At 47.2% G+C, this 18,175-nt stretch overlaps 1 protein-coding gene across 1 annotated transcript in view; it reads right to left on the bottom strand.

Moving 5' to 3' along the window:
- Nucleotides 1-675: 675 nt before the first annotated feature.
- The window catches only part of polr2i (RNA polymerase II subunit I), a 22,729-nt gene continuing 5,229 nt past the window's right edge, over nt 676-18,175 (bottom strand). Inside the window, 7 exon segments of the mRNA XM_038785792.1 lie at nt 676-933; nt 1,965-2,016; nt 4,226-4,286; nt 4,289-4,299; nt 12,596-12,669; nt 17,522-17,576; nt 17,723-17,739. Coding sequence (XP_038641720.1) covers nt 871-933; nt 1,965-2,016; nt 4,226-4,286; nt 4,289-4,299; nt 12,596-12,669; nt 17,522-17,576; nt 17,723-17,739 — 333 coding nt within the window. The 3' untranslated portion in view covers nt 676-870.

Consider the following 18,175-nt stretch of genomic DNA (forward strand, 5'->3'; position numbering starts at 1 on the left):
CCAGGGGCCCAGGTTCAATTCCAGCCTTGGGTGACAGTGCGGAGTTTGCACATTCTTCCCCCGTCTGCATGGGTTTCCTCCGGGTGCTCCGGTTTCCTCCCATAGTCCAAAGATGTGCGGGTTAGGTGGGGTTGGGCACTCTTTCAGAGTTGGCACAGACTCGATGGGCCTCCTTCTGCACTGTAGTAATTCTATTCTACGTGTGGGCAGATTGGTGCCACACTGAGGCGCAGTATTCCAGTTGAGTACGTGATGGCAAGACCCGGGGTCTTTAGGGTTCTAGTCTGTGATCCGCCTGAGATACCAGCCAGGTTACTGAGAAACATAGAAAACAGGAGCAAGAGGAGGCCATTCAGCCCTTTGAGCCTGCTCCACCATTCAATATGCCATGGCTGATCCTCTATCTCAATGCCAGACCTCCCGTGCTCCCCCCAGTCCCCTTGACACCTTTAGAGTTTAAAAATCTATTTCCTTCTTAAATATATTCAGTGACTCGATCTCCACAGCCTCCTGTGGTCAAGAATTCCACAGGTGCACCACCCTGTGTTCTATAGACTGTTCCCTGTTCTAAACCCTCCCCAGCCAGAGGAAACAACATCCTGGCATCCAATGTCCAGATTCTTGTGGGAGTTAACATTTCCCATTGTGAAAAGTCAGTTAAATCAATGCACAGAATATTATTCCAACTGTTTTTTTATTAGTTTATTTACAAAATTAGAAAAAGATTAGTACAAGCATGGCTTTTAAAAAATAAACATTATTACCACACGTTGATTTCTTTGTCTCAATTTTACATTGTCTTTGAACTGATATGCCGGCTGACATCTGACATCGACAGAGCCAGATCTCAAGGGGCAGCACCACGTGTCCTCACTCAGTCCAGCGATGGCCGCAGTGTGGTGCTGTGCACACGTAGTACAGTCTCATTGCGTCCTGCAGCAGGGAGGGAGACGGCTCCGTTAAGTGCAGGCTTTAAACTCGAAATCCTTTATGGTCAACAATGGTCACAAACACTACGACCATTCGGTTCACTCATAAGAAAACATGCCAACATTTTTCTGGCCCCTTTTAAAACCACAATCGTTGCTAAAGGTCGTTAAAAGCCCCAGCGTCCGCAAAATGAGGTCAGACAGTCCTGATCTAGATCTTAATAGGCTCAAAGGCAGCTGAACTGTTTATAATTCAGAGAGAAACTGTCTGCTTTCTAACACTGGAAGAACATTTATTACATGTAAACAATATACTTTCCATATACAGCTAATTGTGAAAAACTTTACGACATCCTCACAATGTTTTGTCTTTTGCTCAGTGAGACCCTAGTTATCCTTGGAACACTAATTTTTCAACAGTTAAAGCTCTCCAGATAGCGTGTAACCAATACGCCGTGTTGCCAGATTCCCACAACACTGCAACCAAGGGTCAAACTTAAGCTTTTCATCACCCAGGCTACCTTTCATAGCCTCACAGCTTACACACAACAAAACACACACACACCCAGAGTGATATTCATTTCTCCTATTCTCTCTGGCTGCACAATCAGACTCAGAAACGGTCACAAAGGCAAGGGAAAAGCGACAACTACGTGCACATCCTGGGCTAGGCAGCCGAGGGTTTAAGCAGTGGCTATAATGGCCGTTTGGGCTTGTGCGGGTGGCTCGATGGTGGGGTTGGCAGGGAGTGCTGTGAGAAATCACTCGTGCAAAACGATATCGGCAGCAAACAAGTAGCACCGGTGCCTACTTTCAAAAGTTTAACACACCCTCCTCTCCCGTCTTAAAATGGAAAAGAAAACTTGCAGTTCAGCTTTCTTTACAGTAGGACAAATACTAAAAACAAAATAACTTGCTTGGCCTCTAATAGGGAACAACTCACATCCACCTAACTTATAATACACATTGGCATAAATTATTTGAATATATATTTTTAACTGTTGCATGTTTCTACAAAGGGTTCCAATACTGTACCTCAGCTCTTGCACTGTGCGACTGGAAAAAGACAGCTTCCTTGTGGCCACACCTGCAACATTCAGAAACAGCTGTAACCTGTTACAGGGCATGGACTGGTGAAACAGGCACTATTTAGCAGACAAAATTTAATACAGAGCAACATAGAATCCCTACAGTGCAGAAGGAGGCCATTCAGCCCATCGGGTTTGCACGGACCCTCTGGAAGAGCACCCCGCCTCGGCTCACTCCCCCGTAAACCCGTCACCCTATCTAACGTTTGAGCATTATGGGACAATTTTAGCAGGGCCAATCCACCTAACCTGCACATATTTGTGGGAGGAAACCGGAGCACACGGAGGAAACGCACGCAGACACGGGGAGAACGTGCAACTCCACACAGACAGTGACCCAAGGCCGGAACTGAACCCAGGTCCCTGGAGCTGTGAGGCAGCAGTGCTAACCACGGTGCCATTGTGCCACCCCTGACATGGTGATATATTTTGCTGGGGGGGGGGCTCGATCAGTTGAGAAGGATGCTAATAAAGCAGAAGGGTCCTTAGCTTTATTCATAGAGGCACAGAGCATCAAAGCAAGTTATGCTAAACCTTTATAAACCATGTGTGATTGCTCAGCGGGGGCAGAGCACCCAATTCTAGGCACCATGCTGTAAGGAAGGCTGTTGTTGCCTTAGAGGAGAGGGATTGACTAGATTGGCTCCAGGGGCGAGGGGCTTCAGTCATGCGGCGAGACTGGAGAGGTTACTCTCCTGCGCATAGAGAGATTTAAGAGGAGACGTGACCCCAGGTGCTCAAAACCCCAAAGGGTTCTGATGGGAGTAATTAAGGAGAAAGGGTTTCCAGTGGCAGAAGGGTCAGTAAGCAGGGGACAAAGATTTAAGCAATTGGCAAAGGGCGACACGAGGAAAGAGAATTCTGCACAAGTTTCGAATGCACCGCCTGTGATGGAATCAGATTCAACAGCAACTTTAAACAATTAACTGGATGGCTACTTGAAGGGAAAGAGAATAGAGGGCTGCGAGAACAAATCGAGGAGGGGGATTAATTGAGCAGCTCTAACAAAAAGCCAGTATATATCCATGTTAAAATGAGATTTATGGGAATTATATGTCCTTCCCACCCCACCTCCCCAAAGCTGGGCGTAGGAACGCCCCACATTTCTAGTTTGCTCTACTTCACAACCCCCAGCCTTCCCAGCTTACTGCTCGAAGGCTGCAGATTCCCTCCTTTAGCCTCCAATCTCTCTGTCGCCGGCTCTAGCACCTCAAAGGGCAGCGCCTCGAGTTCTTTCGCTCGGTGACGGAGCATCTGCTGACCTGTTTCCAGGCAGCAGGCCCACTCTGCAATCCCCCGAGCCTGCCTCTGCTCCAGGCCTCAGGATCGCATCCAACCTTCTCTGGCTGAAATGTGCGTGTCTTGGAAGAGGGAAAACAGCAACCACAATAATTACTGTGAGTACATAGGTTGGGAAATAAACGTCACTGCTAGGCGAGCGCGCTGATGGAAGAGAGGAGAAGGTCAGGAGGAGGTAGACAGTCTGCATCACGTAGTTGGCACCATGGAGAGGATTGTGGCTTTTAAAGCGGGACACTGTGTCGAAGAGGGCAGTAAAGTGGTGCAGCATCACATAGGGCGAGTCTGGATAGGGGAGGGCTGCCGCGGAGTGTAAAGATTTGGGATACAGTACTCGTTTTTTTTGGGACAGGATCCAATAGGACAGCTAAGCCTCGAGTGAGCTGGAGAAAGGCTTCATCACAATAACGTCGAATAGAAATCTGACAAGAATCTATTGCAGCCAGGAAAATCTGATCAAATCCCCGAGCTTCTACAAGATTGGTGATGACAGTTCCCAATGATCAGTAAATAACAGGTGTGTATAACAGTGTGGTGTGACTCAGAGATACCAAAGATCTCAACAGTTACACCCATCCTTTTTCTTCCCTTCATAGCACCATAAGACGCAGAAGCACAAATCGGCTATTCGGCCCATCGAGGCTGCTCTGCCATTCAATGGAATTATGACTGATCTGATGTAATAATCCCCAACTCCACTTTCCCGCTTCATCCCCATAATCCTCGATTCCCGCACTGATGAAAAATCGGTCTGTCTCATACTTAACAGCCCAGCCTCTACAGCTCTCTGCAGTAAAGAATTCATTCCACAGATTCACTACCCCTCAGTACCTCAAGATTGAATTTTCACGAGGTTTAGGCTATCTGAGAAGGACGGGGCTGTTAAAAAGGTGCAGCGGTGCTTCTTACTTTGGGCACGGGTGGTCTTCTGTTCGAGGCAGTGTTGGGTCCTGTGCCACATCAGCGATGATTGGGTCAATTCACTGTTGAAGAGGAAAAAAAAAATCACCTTTGTGAAGATCATGCAGATGCTCTTGACAAAACAGTGCAATAACCATGACTGCAAAGTGCAACCTCGCAAAGCCCAGCACCAGATATTCGACACAGCTGAGCGCCAAATTTAAAATCAACACCACGGATACAGGGCCTGTCGAGTCAGTATTGACTGGTCAGTTTTATAGTACTGGAGTGCCAGACTTTACGGTGGTAACGACAGCAGGGCAGTCAGTGTTCTCTGTTGCTGCTCCACTGGGACAGCCAGGCACTCCTGCAGTCTGTACTGCTGCTGCCAGTAAGGCCTCCTCCAGAGGATGCACTGTTGAAGCTCTCCCAGACTGCAATCAATTGGAAACCATTGAACTGATGAGAATTTACACTCCTGCACACTCAATCTCAGTGTTACAAACTCTGGGCAACACTGCCTGCTGAATCAGGTTTAACTGGGGTTTTATTTACTGCTAAACACCCCCACTGGCCCCGAAAAGATAATTTTACACTGATGCTGGATATCTGAAGATCCCCTTGACTTGAGGTCAGACTTAAAAGTGCCATTTGGGAAAAGGGGAACACAACACTTCGGTAGGTGGTGGGCAGCTTCCTCTGAAGCCAGCAGCAGGTTCCGTTTCTTCACTGCTGCCTGCAGAATACAGCCCAACAACTTGGCCCAGCTCAATGAGGACCCCTTATGACACAGACACAGCATTACAATATTCTACCAAATGGGTCTCTGTAAAAGTACCGGCAGCGTAGATTGGGGCCTCACGGTAGCATGGTGGTTAGCATCAATGCTTCACAGCTCCAGGGTCCCAGGTTCGATTCCCGGCTGGGTCACTGTCTGTGTGGAGTCTGCACGTCCTCCCCGTGTGTGCGTGGGTTTCCTCCGGGTGCTCCGGTTTCCTCCCACAGTCCAAAGATGTGCGGGTTAGGTGGATTGGCCATGCTAAATTGCCCGTAGTGTAAGGTTAATGGGGGGATTGTTGGGTTACGGGTATGCAGGTTACGTGGGTTTAAGTGGGGTGATCACTGCTCGGCACAACATCGAGGGCCGAAGGGCCTGTTCTGTGCTGTACTGTTCTATGTTCTATGTTCTATTGTGTAATTGTTTTTATTCAATCATGGGACATGCGCATCGCTGGCAAGGCCAGCGTTTATTTCCCATCCCTTATTGCCCCTCGAGAAGCTGGTGGAATATCACTTGTTACAAGCACAAATCTTTTGATGGCCTGATCAAGTTATTCTTTTGGGATTAAAATATTCCACGGATTGTTCAGATTCAGTCAGAGAAACATCCTTTTACCCCCATTTCCTCTCAAGGTTGGGTTCCCAGGGATACGGATCTTCCCAATCCTCCTGCACCTCACCAAAAGTTGCCTTTCTCCCTGTGCAAGGGTAGATCGTAAGGGTGCTGGTGTGTCATGCGTAGAGAATAGGAGTAGACCATTTGGCCCTTCGAGCCTGCTCACCCAGTCAATGAGATCATGGCTGATAGAACATAGAACAGTACAGCACAGAACAGGCCCTTCGGCCCTCAATGTTGTGCCGAGCCATGATCACCCTACTCAAACCCACATATCCACCCTATACCCGTAACCCAACAACCCCCCCCTTAACCTTACTTTTATTAGGACACTACGGGCAATTTAGCATGGCCAATCCACCTAACCCGCACATCTTTGGACTGTGGGAGGAAACCGGAGCACCCGGAGGAAACCCACGCACACAGGGGGAGGACGTGCAGACTCCACACAGACAGTGACCCAGCCGGGAATCGAACCTGGGACCCTGGAGCTGTGAAGCATTTATGCTAACCACCATGCTACCCTGCTGCCTTTTGTGGACCCTGCTGATCTTTTGTGGACTCAGCTCCACTTTCCGGCCAGAACACCATAACCCTTAATCCCTTTCTTCTTCAAAAAACTATCTATCTTTACCTTAAAAACATTTAATGAAGGAGCCTCAACTGCTTCACTGGGCAAGGAATTCCATAGATTCACAACCCTTTGGGTGAAGAAGTTCCTCCTAAACTCAGCCCTAAATCTACTTCCCCTTATTTTGAGGCTATGTCCCCTAGTTCTGCTTTCACCCGCCAGTGGAAACAACCTGCCCGCATCTATCCTATCTATTCCCTTCATAATTTTATATGTTTCTATAAGATCCCCCTTCATCCTTCTAAATTCCAACGAGTACAGTCCCAGTCTACTCAACCTTTCCTCGTAATCCAACCCCTTCAACTCTAGGATTAACCTAGTGAATCTCCTCTGCACACCCTCCAGTGCCAGTATGTCCTTTCTCAAGTAAGGAGACCAAAACTGAACACAATACTCCAGGTGTGGCCTCACTAACACCGTATACAATAACCTCCCAAGTGTTAAACTCCATCCCTCTAGCAATGAAGGTCAAAATTCCATTTGCCTTCTTAATCACTTGTTGCACCTGGAAACCAACGTTTTGCGACTCATGCACGAGCTCACCCAGGTCTCTCTGCACAGCAGCATATTTTAATATTTTATCATTTAAATAATAATCCCTTTTGCTGTTATTCCTACCAAAATGGATAACCTCACATTTATCAACATTGTATTCCATCTGCCAGACCCTAGCCCATTCACTTAACCTATCCAAATCCCTCTGCAGACTTCCAGTATCCTCTGCACTATTTGCTTTACCACTCATCTTAGTGTCGTCTGCAAACTTGGACACATTGCCCTTGGTCCCCAACTCCAAATCATCTATGTAAATTGTGAACAATTGTGGGCCCAACACGGATCCCTGAGGGACACCACTGGCTACTGATTGCCAACCAGAGAAACACCCATTAATCCCCACTCTTTGCTTTCTATTAACTAACCAATCATCTATCCATGCTACTACTTTACCCTTAATGCCATGCATCTTTATCTTATGCAACCTTTTGTGTGGCACCTTGTCAAAGGCTTTCTGGAAATTCAGATATACCACATCCATTGGCTCCGTGTTATCTACCTCACTGGTAATGTCCTCAAAAAATTCCACTAAGTTAGTTAGGCACGACCTGCCCTTTATGAACCCATGCTGCGTCTGCCCAATGGGACAATTTCCATCCAGATGCCTCGTTATTTCTTCCTTGATGATAGATTCCAGCATCTTCCTTACTACCGAAGTTAAGCTCACTGGCCTAAAATTACCCACTTTCTGCCTACTTCTTTTTTTAAACAGTGGTGTCACGTTTGCTAATTTCCAATCCGCCGGGACCACTCCAGAGTCTAGTGAATTTTGGTAAATTATCACTAGTGCATTTGCAATTTCCCTAGCCATCTCTTTTAGCACTCTGGGATGCATTCCATCAGGCCCAGGAGACTTGTCTACCTTTAGCCTTCCCTGTCATAGCCTCATTCCCATCAGTCACTGGCATGTTATTTGTGTCTTCCACTGTGAAGACCGACCCAAAAAACCTGTTCAGTTCCTCAGCCATTTCCTCATCTCCCATTATTAAATCTCCCTTCTCATCCACTAAAGGACCAATATTTACCTTAGCCACTCTTTTTTTGTTTTATGTATTTGTAGAAACTTTTACTATCTGTTTTTATATTGAGCAAGTTTACTCTCATAATCTATCTTACTCTTCTTTATAGCTTTTTTAGTAGCTTTCTGTTGCCCCCTAAAGATTTCCCAGTCCTCTAGTCTCCCACTAATCTTTGCCACTTTGTATGCTTTTTCCTTCAATTTGATGCTCTCCCTTATTTCCTTAGATATCCACAGTCGATTTTCCCTCTTTCTACCTTCCTTCCTTTTTGTTGGTATAAACCTTTGCTGAGCACTGTGAAAAATCGCTTGGAAGGTTTTCCACTGTTCCTCAACTGTTTCACCATAAAGTCTTTGCTCCCAGTCAACCGTAGCTAGTTCTTCTCTCATCCAATTGTAATCTCCTTTGTTTAAGTACAAAACACGAGTGTTTGATTTTACCTTCTCCCCTCCATCTGTATTTTAAATTCCACCATATTGTGATCGCTCCTTCCGAGAGGATCCCAAACTATGAGATCATTAATCAATCCTGTCTCATTACACAGGACCAGATCCAGACGGGGCTGGTTTAGCACACTAGGCTAAATCGCTGGCTTTTAAAGCAGACCAAGCAGGCCAGCAACACTGTTCGATTCCCGTACCAGTCTACCCGGACAGGCGCCGGAATGTGGCGACTCGGGGCTTTTCACAGTAACTTCATTGAAGCCTACTCCTAGTAATAGGCGATTCAATGGTTAGGGGAATAGATAGGAGATTCTGTGGTTGCGAGCGAGACTCCCGGAAGGTATGTTGCCTCCCGGGTGCCAGGGCCAGGGATGTCTTGGATCGTGTCTTCAGGATCCTGAAGGGGAAGGGTGAGCAGCCAGAAGTCGTGGTGCACATTGGTACCAACGACGTAGGTAGGAAAAGGGTGTGGACGTAATAAACAAGTTTAGGGAATTAGGCTGGAAGTTAAAGGCCAGGACAGACAGAGTTGTCATCTCTGGTTTGTTGCCAATGCCACGTGATAGCGAGGCTAGAAATAGGGAGAGAGTGCAGTTGAACACGTGGCTGCAGGAATGGTGTAGGAGGGAGGGTTTCAGGTATTTGGATAATTGGAACGCATTCTGGGGAAGGTGGGACCTGTACAAGCAGGACAGGTTGCATCTGAACCAGAGGGGCACCAATATCCTGGGAGGGAGGTTTCCGAGTAGTCTTCGGGAGGGTTTAAACTAATTTGGCAGGGGAATGGGAACCGGATTTGTAGTCCAGCAACTAAGGAAGCCGATATTCAGGATGCCAAAGCGTGTAATGACGCAGTGGGGAAGGTAACACTGACAAAGGAGAGTACTTGCAAGCAAGGAGATGTGTTGAAGTGTGTATACTTTAATGCAAGAAGCATCAGGAATAAGGTGGGTTAACTTAAGGCATGGATCGGTACTTGGGACTACGATGTGGTGGCCATCACGGAAACTTGGATAGAAGAGGGGCAGAAATGGTTGTTGGAGGTCCCTGGTTATAGATGTTTCAACAAGATTAGGGAGGATGGTAAAAGAGGTGGGGGGGGGGGGGGGGGGGCATTGTTAATTAGAGATAGTATAACAGCTGCAGAAAGGCAGTTCAAGGAGGATCTGCCTACTGAGGTAGTATGGGTTGAAGTCAGAAATAGGAAAGGAGCAGTCACCTTGTTGGGAGTTTTCTATAGGCCTCCCAATAGCAGCAGAGATGTGGAGGAACAGATTGGGAAAAGGTGTAGAAGTCACAGGGTAGTAGTCATGGGCGACTTCAACTTCCCAAACATTGAGTGGAAACTCTTTAGATCAAATAGTTTGGATGGGGTAGTGTTTGTGCAGTGTGTCCAGGAAGCTTTTCTAACACAGTATGTAGATTGTCCGACCAGAGGGGAGGCCATACTGGATTTGGTACTTGGTAATGAGCCAGGGCAGGTGATAGATTTGTTAGTGGGGAAGCATTTTGGAGGTAGTGACCACAATTCTGTGACTTTCACTTTAGTAATGGAGAGGGATAGGTGCGTGCAATAGGGTAAGGTTTACAATTGGGGGAAGGGTAAATACAATGCTGTCAGACAGGAATTGAATTGCATAAGTTGGGAACATAGGCTGTCAGGGAAGGACACAAGTGAAATGTGGAACTTGTTCAAGGAACAGGTACTACGTGTCTTTGATATGTATGTCCCTATCAGGCAGGGAAGAGATGGTCAAGTGAGGGAACCATGGTTGACAAGAGAGGTTGAATGTCTTGTTAAGAGGAAGAAGGAGACTTATGTAAGGTTGAGGAAACAAGGTTCAGACAGGGCGCTGGAGGGATACAAGATAGCCAGGAGGGAACTGAAGAAAGGGATTAGGAGAGCTAAGATAGGGGCAGCACGGTGGCCTAGTGGTTAGCACAACCGCCTCACGGCGCTGAGATCCCAGGTTCGATCCCGGCTCTGGGTCACTGCCCGTGTGGAGTTTGCACATTCTCCCCGTGTCTGCGTGGGTTTCGCCCCCACAACCCAAAAATGTGCAGAGTAGGTGGATTGGCCATGCTAAATTGCCCCTTAATTGGAAAAAAAAATAATTGGGTAATCTAAATTTATAAAAAAAAAAGGAGAGCTAAGAGAGGGCATGAAAAGTCTTTGGCAGGTAGGATCAAGGAAAGCCCCAAGGCCTTTTACACATATGTGAGAAATATGAGAATGACTAGAGCGAGGGTAGGTCCGATCAAGAACAGTAGCGGGAGATTGTGTATCGAGTTTGAAGAGATAGGAGAGGTCTTGAACGAGTACTTTTCTTCAGTATTTACAAATGAGAGGGGCCATATTGTTGGAGAGGACAGTGTGAAACAGACTGGTAAGCTCGAGGAGATACTTGTTAGGAAGGAAGATGTGTTGGGCGTTTTGAAAAACTTGAGGATAGACAAGTCCCCTGGGCCTGACGGGATATATCCAAGGATTCTATGGGAAGCAAGAAATGAAATTGCAGAGCCGTTGGCAATGATCTTTTCGTCCTCACTGTCAACAGGGGTGGTGCCAGGGGATTGGAGAGTGGCAAATGTCATGCCCCTGTTCAAAAAAGGGAATAGGGATAACAATGGGAATTACAGGCCAGTTAGTCTTACTTCGGTGGTAGGCAAAGTAATGGAAAGGGTACTGAGGGATAGGATTTCTGAGCATCTGGAAAGACACTGCTTGATTAGGGATAGTCAGCACAGATTTGTGAGGGGTAGGTCTCGCCTACCGGTTTCACCTGTGGATGAAGGTAAAGCAGTGGATGTAGTGTACATGGATTTTAGTAAGACATTTGATAAGGTTCCCCATGGTAGGCTTATGAAGAAAGTAAGGAGGCATGGGATAGTGGGAAATTTGGCCAGTTGGATAACGAACTGTCTAACTGATAGAAGTCAGAGAGTGGTGGTGGATGGCAAATATTCAGCCTGGAGCCCAGTTACCAGTGGTGTACCGCAGGGATCAGTTCTGGGTCCTCTGCTGTTTGTGATTTTCATTAAAGACTTGGATGAGGGAGTTGAAGGGTGGGTCAGTAAATTTGCAGATGATACGAAGATTGGTGGAGTTGTGGATAATGAGGAGGGCTGTTGTCAGCTGCAAAGAGACAGAGATAGGATGCAGAGCTGGGCTGAGAAGTGGCAGATGGAGTTTAACCCTGACAAGTGTGAGGTTGTCCATTTTGGAAGGACAAATATGAATGCGGATTACAGGGTTAACGGTAGGGTTCTTGGCAATGTAGAGGAGCAGAGAGATCTTGGGGTCTATGTTCATAGATCTTTGAAAGTTGCCACTCAAGTGGATAGAGCTGTGAAGAAGGCCTATGGTGTGCTAGCATTCATTAACAGAGGGATTGAGTTTAAGAGCCGTGAGGTGATGATGCAGCTGTACAAAACCTTGGTACGGCCACATTTGGAGTACTGTGTGCAGTTCTGGTCACCTCATTTTAGGAAGGATGTGGAAGCTTTGGAAAAGGTGCAAAGGAGATTTACCAGGATGTTGCCTGGAATGGAGAGTAGGTCTTACGAGGAAAGGTTGAGGGTGCGAGGCCTTTTCTCATTAGAACGGAGAAGGATGAGGGGCGATATGATAGAGTTTATAAGATGATCAGGGGAATAGATAGAGTAGACAGTCAGAGACGTTTTCCCCGGGTGGAACAAACCATTACAAGGGGACATAAATTTAAGTTGAATGGTGGAAGATATAGGGGGGATGTCAGAGGTAGGTTCTTTACCCAGAGAGTAGTGGGGGCATGGAATGCACTTCCTGTGGAAGTAGTTGATTCGGAAACATTAGGGACCTTCAAGTGGCTATTGGATAGGTACATGGATTACGGTAGAATGATGGGGTTTGGATTAATTTGTCCTTAATCTAGGACAAAAGTTCGGCACAACATCATGGGCCGAAGGGCCTGTTCTGTGCTGTATTTTTCTATGTTCTATATTCTATGGGACCGAGGCAGAGACCCGTTACAATGAGTCCCACATGTGCTGTCACTGAGTGGTGCATTGGGCTGCTGAAAATGAAGTTTCAATGCCTGGACCGCTCTGGTGGTGCGTACACCCCCCCAGATGGTCTCTGCTTTGTGGTGGCCCTCCACAATCTGGTACAGCAGCGGGGCAACATGCTGGAGGAGAAGGAGACAGAGGGACATGCAACCTCATCTGAGGAGAAGGAAGAGGCAGACCAGGAGGGGTTGGAGGACGAGCTGAGGAGGAGCTAGAGGATGGAGGACAGGCGCAGTTACAATGGTGTTCTGCTTAAACTCGCACACAGCGGACATGATTACTACTTACTCCACTTCGTGTGTGATTTTGTTGACATAGATACAGCTATTATCGGCTTCTTGTTGGTAGTCACAGTTTCGACACTAAAATGCAAACAAAGTATTTGAATTACACAAGACTGCTCACAAAGTTAAAACTTCAACTTTTTCTCAGGACCACGTGGAAAGTACGAGTGGATTGGGAAATATTAACGGGCCTCCTTCCAAATCTATCCAGCAGCCATCCACTAATAGCTCAGCAATGGACAAATTATCTTTAGAACTGAGAGTCGGGCGACAGGTCAGACACCAGCAGGCTTGATAAATGGTGATAAAGATGATAAAATGGATCAAGCAGCTCTAACAAAAGGTTATTGTCCCAGAACATTAGCTCTGTATCTCTCCCTCACAAATGCCACCAAACCTCCTGGATATTTCCAGCATTTTCTGTTTTCAGGCAGTGATTAGATGAGAACGTTTCAGATCTAAATGTGCAGATGATGGATATACAGAAGGAAAAGCAGTTACAGTTTTACTGTCCTGGGAGACAATGCACGAGGGCTGTCTGGCAGTGCAACAGCTGGTGAATTTTATCCTTTCAATTTCCCCTTCATTCCCAAGGGCTCGCACTCTCACAGACTGGGAACTCAGGGATGTAGAGGCACTGATGCCAATTGCAGCACCAAGCAGACCAGACAATTTAGAACATGCTATGGAATTAAACTCAAAAGGTTCTGCAATGTGTGGGCTAGCGTGATACTGGGTAGTGTCACTATCATCTGGATCAATGGATGGAGCCCCTCAACCTGATTTCAGTCAGAAATTTGAAACATCTACAACGTTGCCAACTCAAAAGGTTTTTAGCCTCCATGATGTCATAAACTGCAGCAGTACACTGAAAGCAATCTTATCCATTCATCCAGCATTGTCGATAACAATGAGGTGTTTGTCTTCTGATGAGAGACTCAGCACTTTAGGCCTATCCACTCTCAAGTTTAGAAGAATGAGAGTTCATCGAATCGAGATATCTAAGATGATAAAAGGTATTGGCAAAGTAGACGTAGAACGGATGTTTCCTCTTGTGGGGCATTCTAAAACGAGGTCCTAGTTTTTGGGTAAGGGGGAGCAGATTTAAAACAGAGATGAGGAGATATTACTTCTCCCAAAGGGTGGTGAATCTGTGGAATTTTCTACCTCAGCGTGCGGTGGATACGGGGACATTGAGTAAATTTGAGGTGATAGACAGATTTTTAAATTAATGGATTGAAGGGTTCTGGAGAACGGGCAGGAAAGTGGAGTTGATCGTATTGAATGGTGGAGTGGGTTTGAGGGGCCGAATGGCCAACTCCTGCTCCGATTTCTTATTACACTTGACTGTCGCTAGCTTTAATCGGCTTGTCTCCATTCCTTGGGGTGGGCACGGAGACGCAGTGGTTAGCGTTGCTGCCTCACGACACAGAGGGCCCGGGTTGGATCCCGTTCCCGGGTCACTATCCGTGTGGAGTTTGCACATTCTTCCCGTGAGTGCTAGCATAGATAAGGGTGTTGCTGTGAAACCTGTCTAGCACTATCGCGAGGCTGTGCCTAGGTGTGTGTGAAAGTAGCAGTGCTGCTCACTTAAATCAAGAACAAGTCTGGAGAAAAGCTGAATGTTTTCGACAGAGAAAGTAACACGTGTCTATTGTACGTGAAACAATATAAACGTGGGTCACACCCAAAGATGTGCAGGGTAAGCGAATTGGCCACACTAAATTGCCCCTTAATTGGGAAAAAAAAAATTATTTTTAAAAAGCTTGCCTCCATTCCAATGGGAGCCACAAGACATTGGAAACCTTTCAACATTTATATTGTTTCACTTACAATCAACACGTGTTTCTTTCTGTCGAAAACATTCAGCTTTTCTCCAAACTTGTTGATTTAAGTGACCAGTTCTGCTACTTTCATACATACCTACGCACAGCCTTAAGATAGTGTTAGACCGGTTTCACAGCAACAACCTTTCCTACGATATCACTCACGGTGATTTCACATCTCGGTTTGTTAACTTCAGCTCTCCCATTCCTGATTTAAATTCCTCAACATAAAAACACAGCTCTCGGAAGCTAGAAGCGGCGAAGACTGCTCGTGAAATAAGCCCGGACCAGGAAACATGTGAAGGCCATCTATTTCATTTATCCCAGTAACCCCATCTAACATTTTGGACACTAAGGAGCAATTTAGCATAGCCAATCCACCTAACCTGCACATCTTTGGACTGTGGGAGGAAACCGGAGCACCCGGAAGAAACCCACGCAGACACAAGAAGAAAGTGCAAACTCCACACAGTCACCCGATGCCGGGATTGAACCCGGATCCCTGGCGCTATGAGACAGCAGTACCGCCCGAATCATCTCAAACATTTGAATCACCCTGTAATCTTCTACACTCAAGGGGAATGCAAACCTGGTCTCTGCATGTACGAGAAGTGGAAAAGAAACCTTTCTGGGCGGGACACTCCAGACCCATCCAATAGCCTCAGCTGTGTGTATTTTGCTTTTAGAAACAGTAAAGTCGCCATAATCCCAGATGACCACAGGCTGCTTTCTCCTTTGGGAGGGAGAGCTGACTGGTGGTGATTTAACCAGAGGGTCAGCACACCTCAGGCGAGGGACAAGGTTGAGAAGGCAGGGCCTTCATGAATAACCTCTGCCGGTAGAGGAATCAAACCCATGCTGTCGGCCTCACTCTGCATCACGAATCAGATATCCAGCCAACTGAGCTAAATCAAACTGCCCAGGTGTATATTTGATCATGAAAGACAGACAGAGAGATAGCTGGTCAGGATCACAGTCTTTGTCACAGCGATGGATGTACACAGAAATCAGAGTATTTACCACACCAGCCAGACTTCCATGGTTTAATTTGCAGGATCTTCTCTCTCTTCAATAGAACACACTGAACACACCAACATGTGATTGTCCTGATTGTCAGTCAGGATGTTGAATTTTTAATGTAAATGCATTGACCTGGGACGTCCGGTGGTGGCCATGAAGAAGTAGGTCGCACATTTGGTGGCTCCCTCGGACCTTTTTCCCGATTTGTTCTCGGATCTTATTTGAAAAATCGATAGTGGACGCGACTGTGAGGAGGAGTCCCACACCAGTGCATGGAGAGGCGGACCAGGAGTGCTCGCAAAGGAAGAAATAGGCAAACAGAAAGCCTGGGTTGAAGCTGCCCTGGAGAAAAGCATGGCGGACGAGCGGAGTTCTAGCTCGACGACCCAGTGGTCAACGGAGCAGTTGATGAAGTTTATCCAAAAGGGCTGCGCCAAGCAGAAACGGGAATGCTTGGACCCTATTAAGGAATTGATTGCTTGGCTGGAACAGAGATTGGATGCTCAAGATCGGGCGACCCAGTAAGTGGAGAAGACACTGACCGAGCACGAAGAACACCAAACAGCAATAAAGGTGGAGATGCTGAGACACCAACAGAAAAGACTCCAGGAGAAGGTGGAGGATTTAGGGAATAGGTCCCGCCGGCAGAAATTGAACATCGTTGGTCTCCTGGAGGGGTCCGAAGGAGCAGATGCAGGGCATGTATAGCGGGTATGCTCGAGAAGCTAATGGGGGATGGGGCGTTCACTCGACCCTTGGAGGTGGACAGGGCGCACAGAACACTATAAAGAACTCATGGGGTCAGAGGAAACGCAGACCGAGGAGCTGAAACACAAATGGGAACAGGAGTTAGGAGGAGAGATAGAGGATGGTCTCTGGGCGGATGCGTTGAGTAGAGTCAAATCGTTGACATCATGCGCCAGGCTCAGCCTGATACAATTTAAGGTCATTCATCAGGCACACTTGACAGTAGCCCCGATGAGCAGGTTCTTTGGGACAGAAGACAGGTGTGCGAGGTGTGCAGAAGGACCAGCAAACCATGTTCATATGTTCTGGGCATGCCCGAAGCTTAGGGGATTCTGGCAGGGGTTTGCGGATGTCATGTCCAAGATGTTAAAAAGAAGGGTGGCACCGAGTCCAGAGGTGGTGATTTTTGGAATGTCAGAAGAACCGGGAATCCAGGAGGAGAAAGAGGCCTTTGCCTCCCTGGTAGCCCGGAAACGGATACTATTAGCTTGGAGGGACTCAAAGCCCCCGAAGTCAGAGACCTGGCTCACTGGCATGGCTGGTTTTCTCTGTCTGGAGAAAATCAAGTTCACCCGGAGAGGGTCAATGTCAGGGTTCATCCGAAGGTGGCAGCCGTTCGCCGACTTCTTTACAGAAAATGAAGTGTCCGGGGTGGGGGGGGGGGGTTTAAGTTTAGATTAGTATGTAAGAAAGGTGGGACCTGTGAGGGAGGAAGACGGCCTTTGCACTATGTTTATATTTGTATGTATACTGTTTCTTGTTATTGTTACAAAATCACAAATACCTCAATAAAATGTTTTATTAAAAAAATGTTAATTCATTGACCTGAAAAGGGGGAGGGAATCAGAAAACTCACTTCTGCATTATTACCCCACACTCAAGAAATGCACACAACACGGAGTACATCACCTGCCAAACTCTGCCCTTACTCTCCTAAGCTCGAGGAACAGCACCACACTTCACCTTCCCCAACAGCGAGTTCAACAATTTCAGATCATCGCCTCTGCCCTCATTTCTTTTTGGATGGTGGCGATTAAACTACTCACCTCCCCACCTCCCCTCGTTCGCCTTACACCATCATCCATTTTGTTGTTCAATCTGTCAGATATCCGTTACCTGGCTAGATCCAGTAAATACTCTCACTCCCTCGACTCCAATATTGTAACTCCTCAGCCAAGTGGTGGGCAAATATGTATTTTGTTTTTACCATTTGAAGTTGATGACAGTTCTATTAACATATGAAGGAGGATCATTCACTGGCCTCGGTTGCCCTTCACTACCTCACACCACTATCCACCAAAGCCTGTATAAATAAATGAAATAATGCTTAAACTCACCGCATAAAGCAGGATCCGATTCTCTTTATCTTCCTTCGGGTACAGCATGTTATTACTGACACAAAGAATAAAAATGTGTCAATAATGTTCAAATTACAAGGGTTACAGACATAAACATTATCCCACCCTCCTTTCTCTGCGGACACTGCCTTGTCTGCTGGGTGTGATTTCCACCATCTGAAGTATTTTGCAATCCCATACCTGTGCCCGTGTTCCAGCTCGCAGCATGTCCCGTTCTCCCATTAACATTGGGCTCACTGGCCTACAATGGCTCCCAGTCACGGAATGCCAGGATTGCAAAAATTCTCACCCTTGGTTTCAAGCAGGAATAAGAAGTTGGGGGGGGGTGGAGAGAAAGAGTTGGCAGAAGTGGAAGAGGCGGTTGGCGAGGGGGGAAAGGAGGCTGGCGAGGGGGATGAAAGGGGATGGGGGGGATGAGGGAGTGGCGTAGGGGTCTGAGGATGTTGGCGGACGCGCGAGGGTGTTGGCAGAGGGGTGGGCGAGGGTGTTGGCAGAGCGGTGGGCGAGGGTGTTGGCAGGGGGGTGAGGGGGTTGGGGGGGTGAGGGGTTGGGGGGTGAGGGGGGTTGGGGGGTGAGGGGGGTTGGGGGGGGAAGTGGGGGGTTGGGGGGGGAGTGGGGGGGTTGGAGGGGGGA

This window comes from Scyliorhinus canicula, chromosome 27 (genome assembly GCF_902713615.1).
Source record: "Scyliorhinus canicula chromosome 27, sScyCan1.1, whole genome shotgun sequence".
In the NCBI taxonomy this organism is placed as follows: Eukaryota; Metazoa; Chordata; class Chondrichthyes; order Carcharhiniformes; family Scyliorhinidae; genus Scyliorhinus; species Scyliorhinus canicula.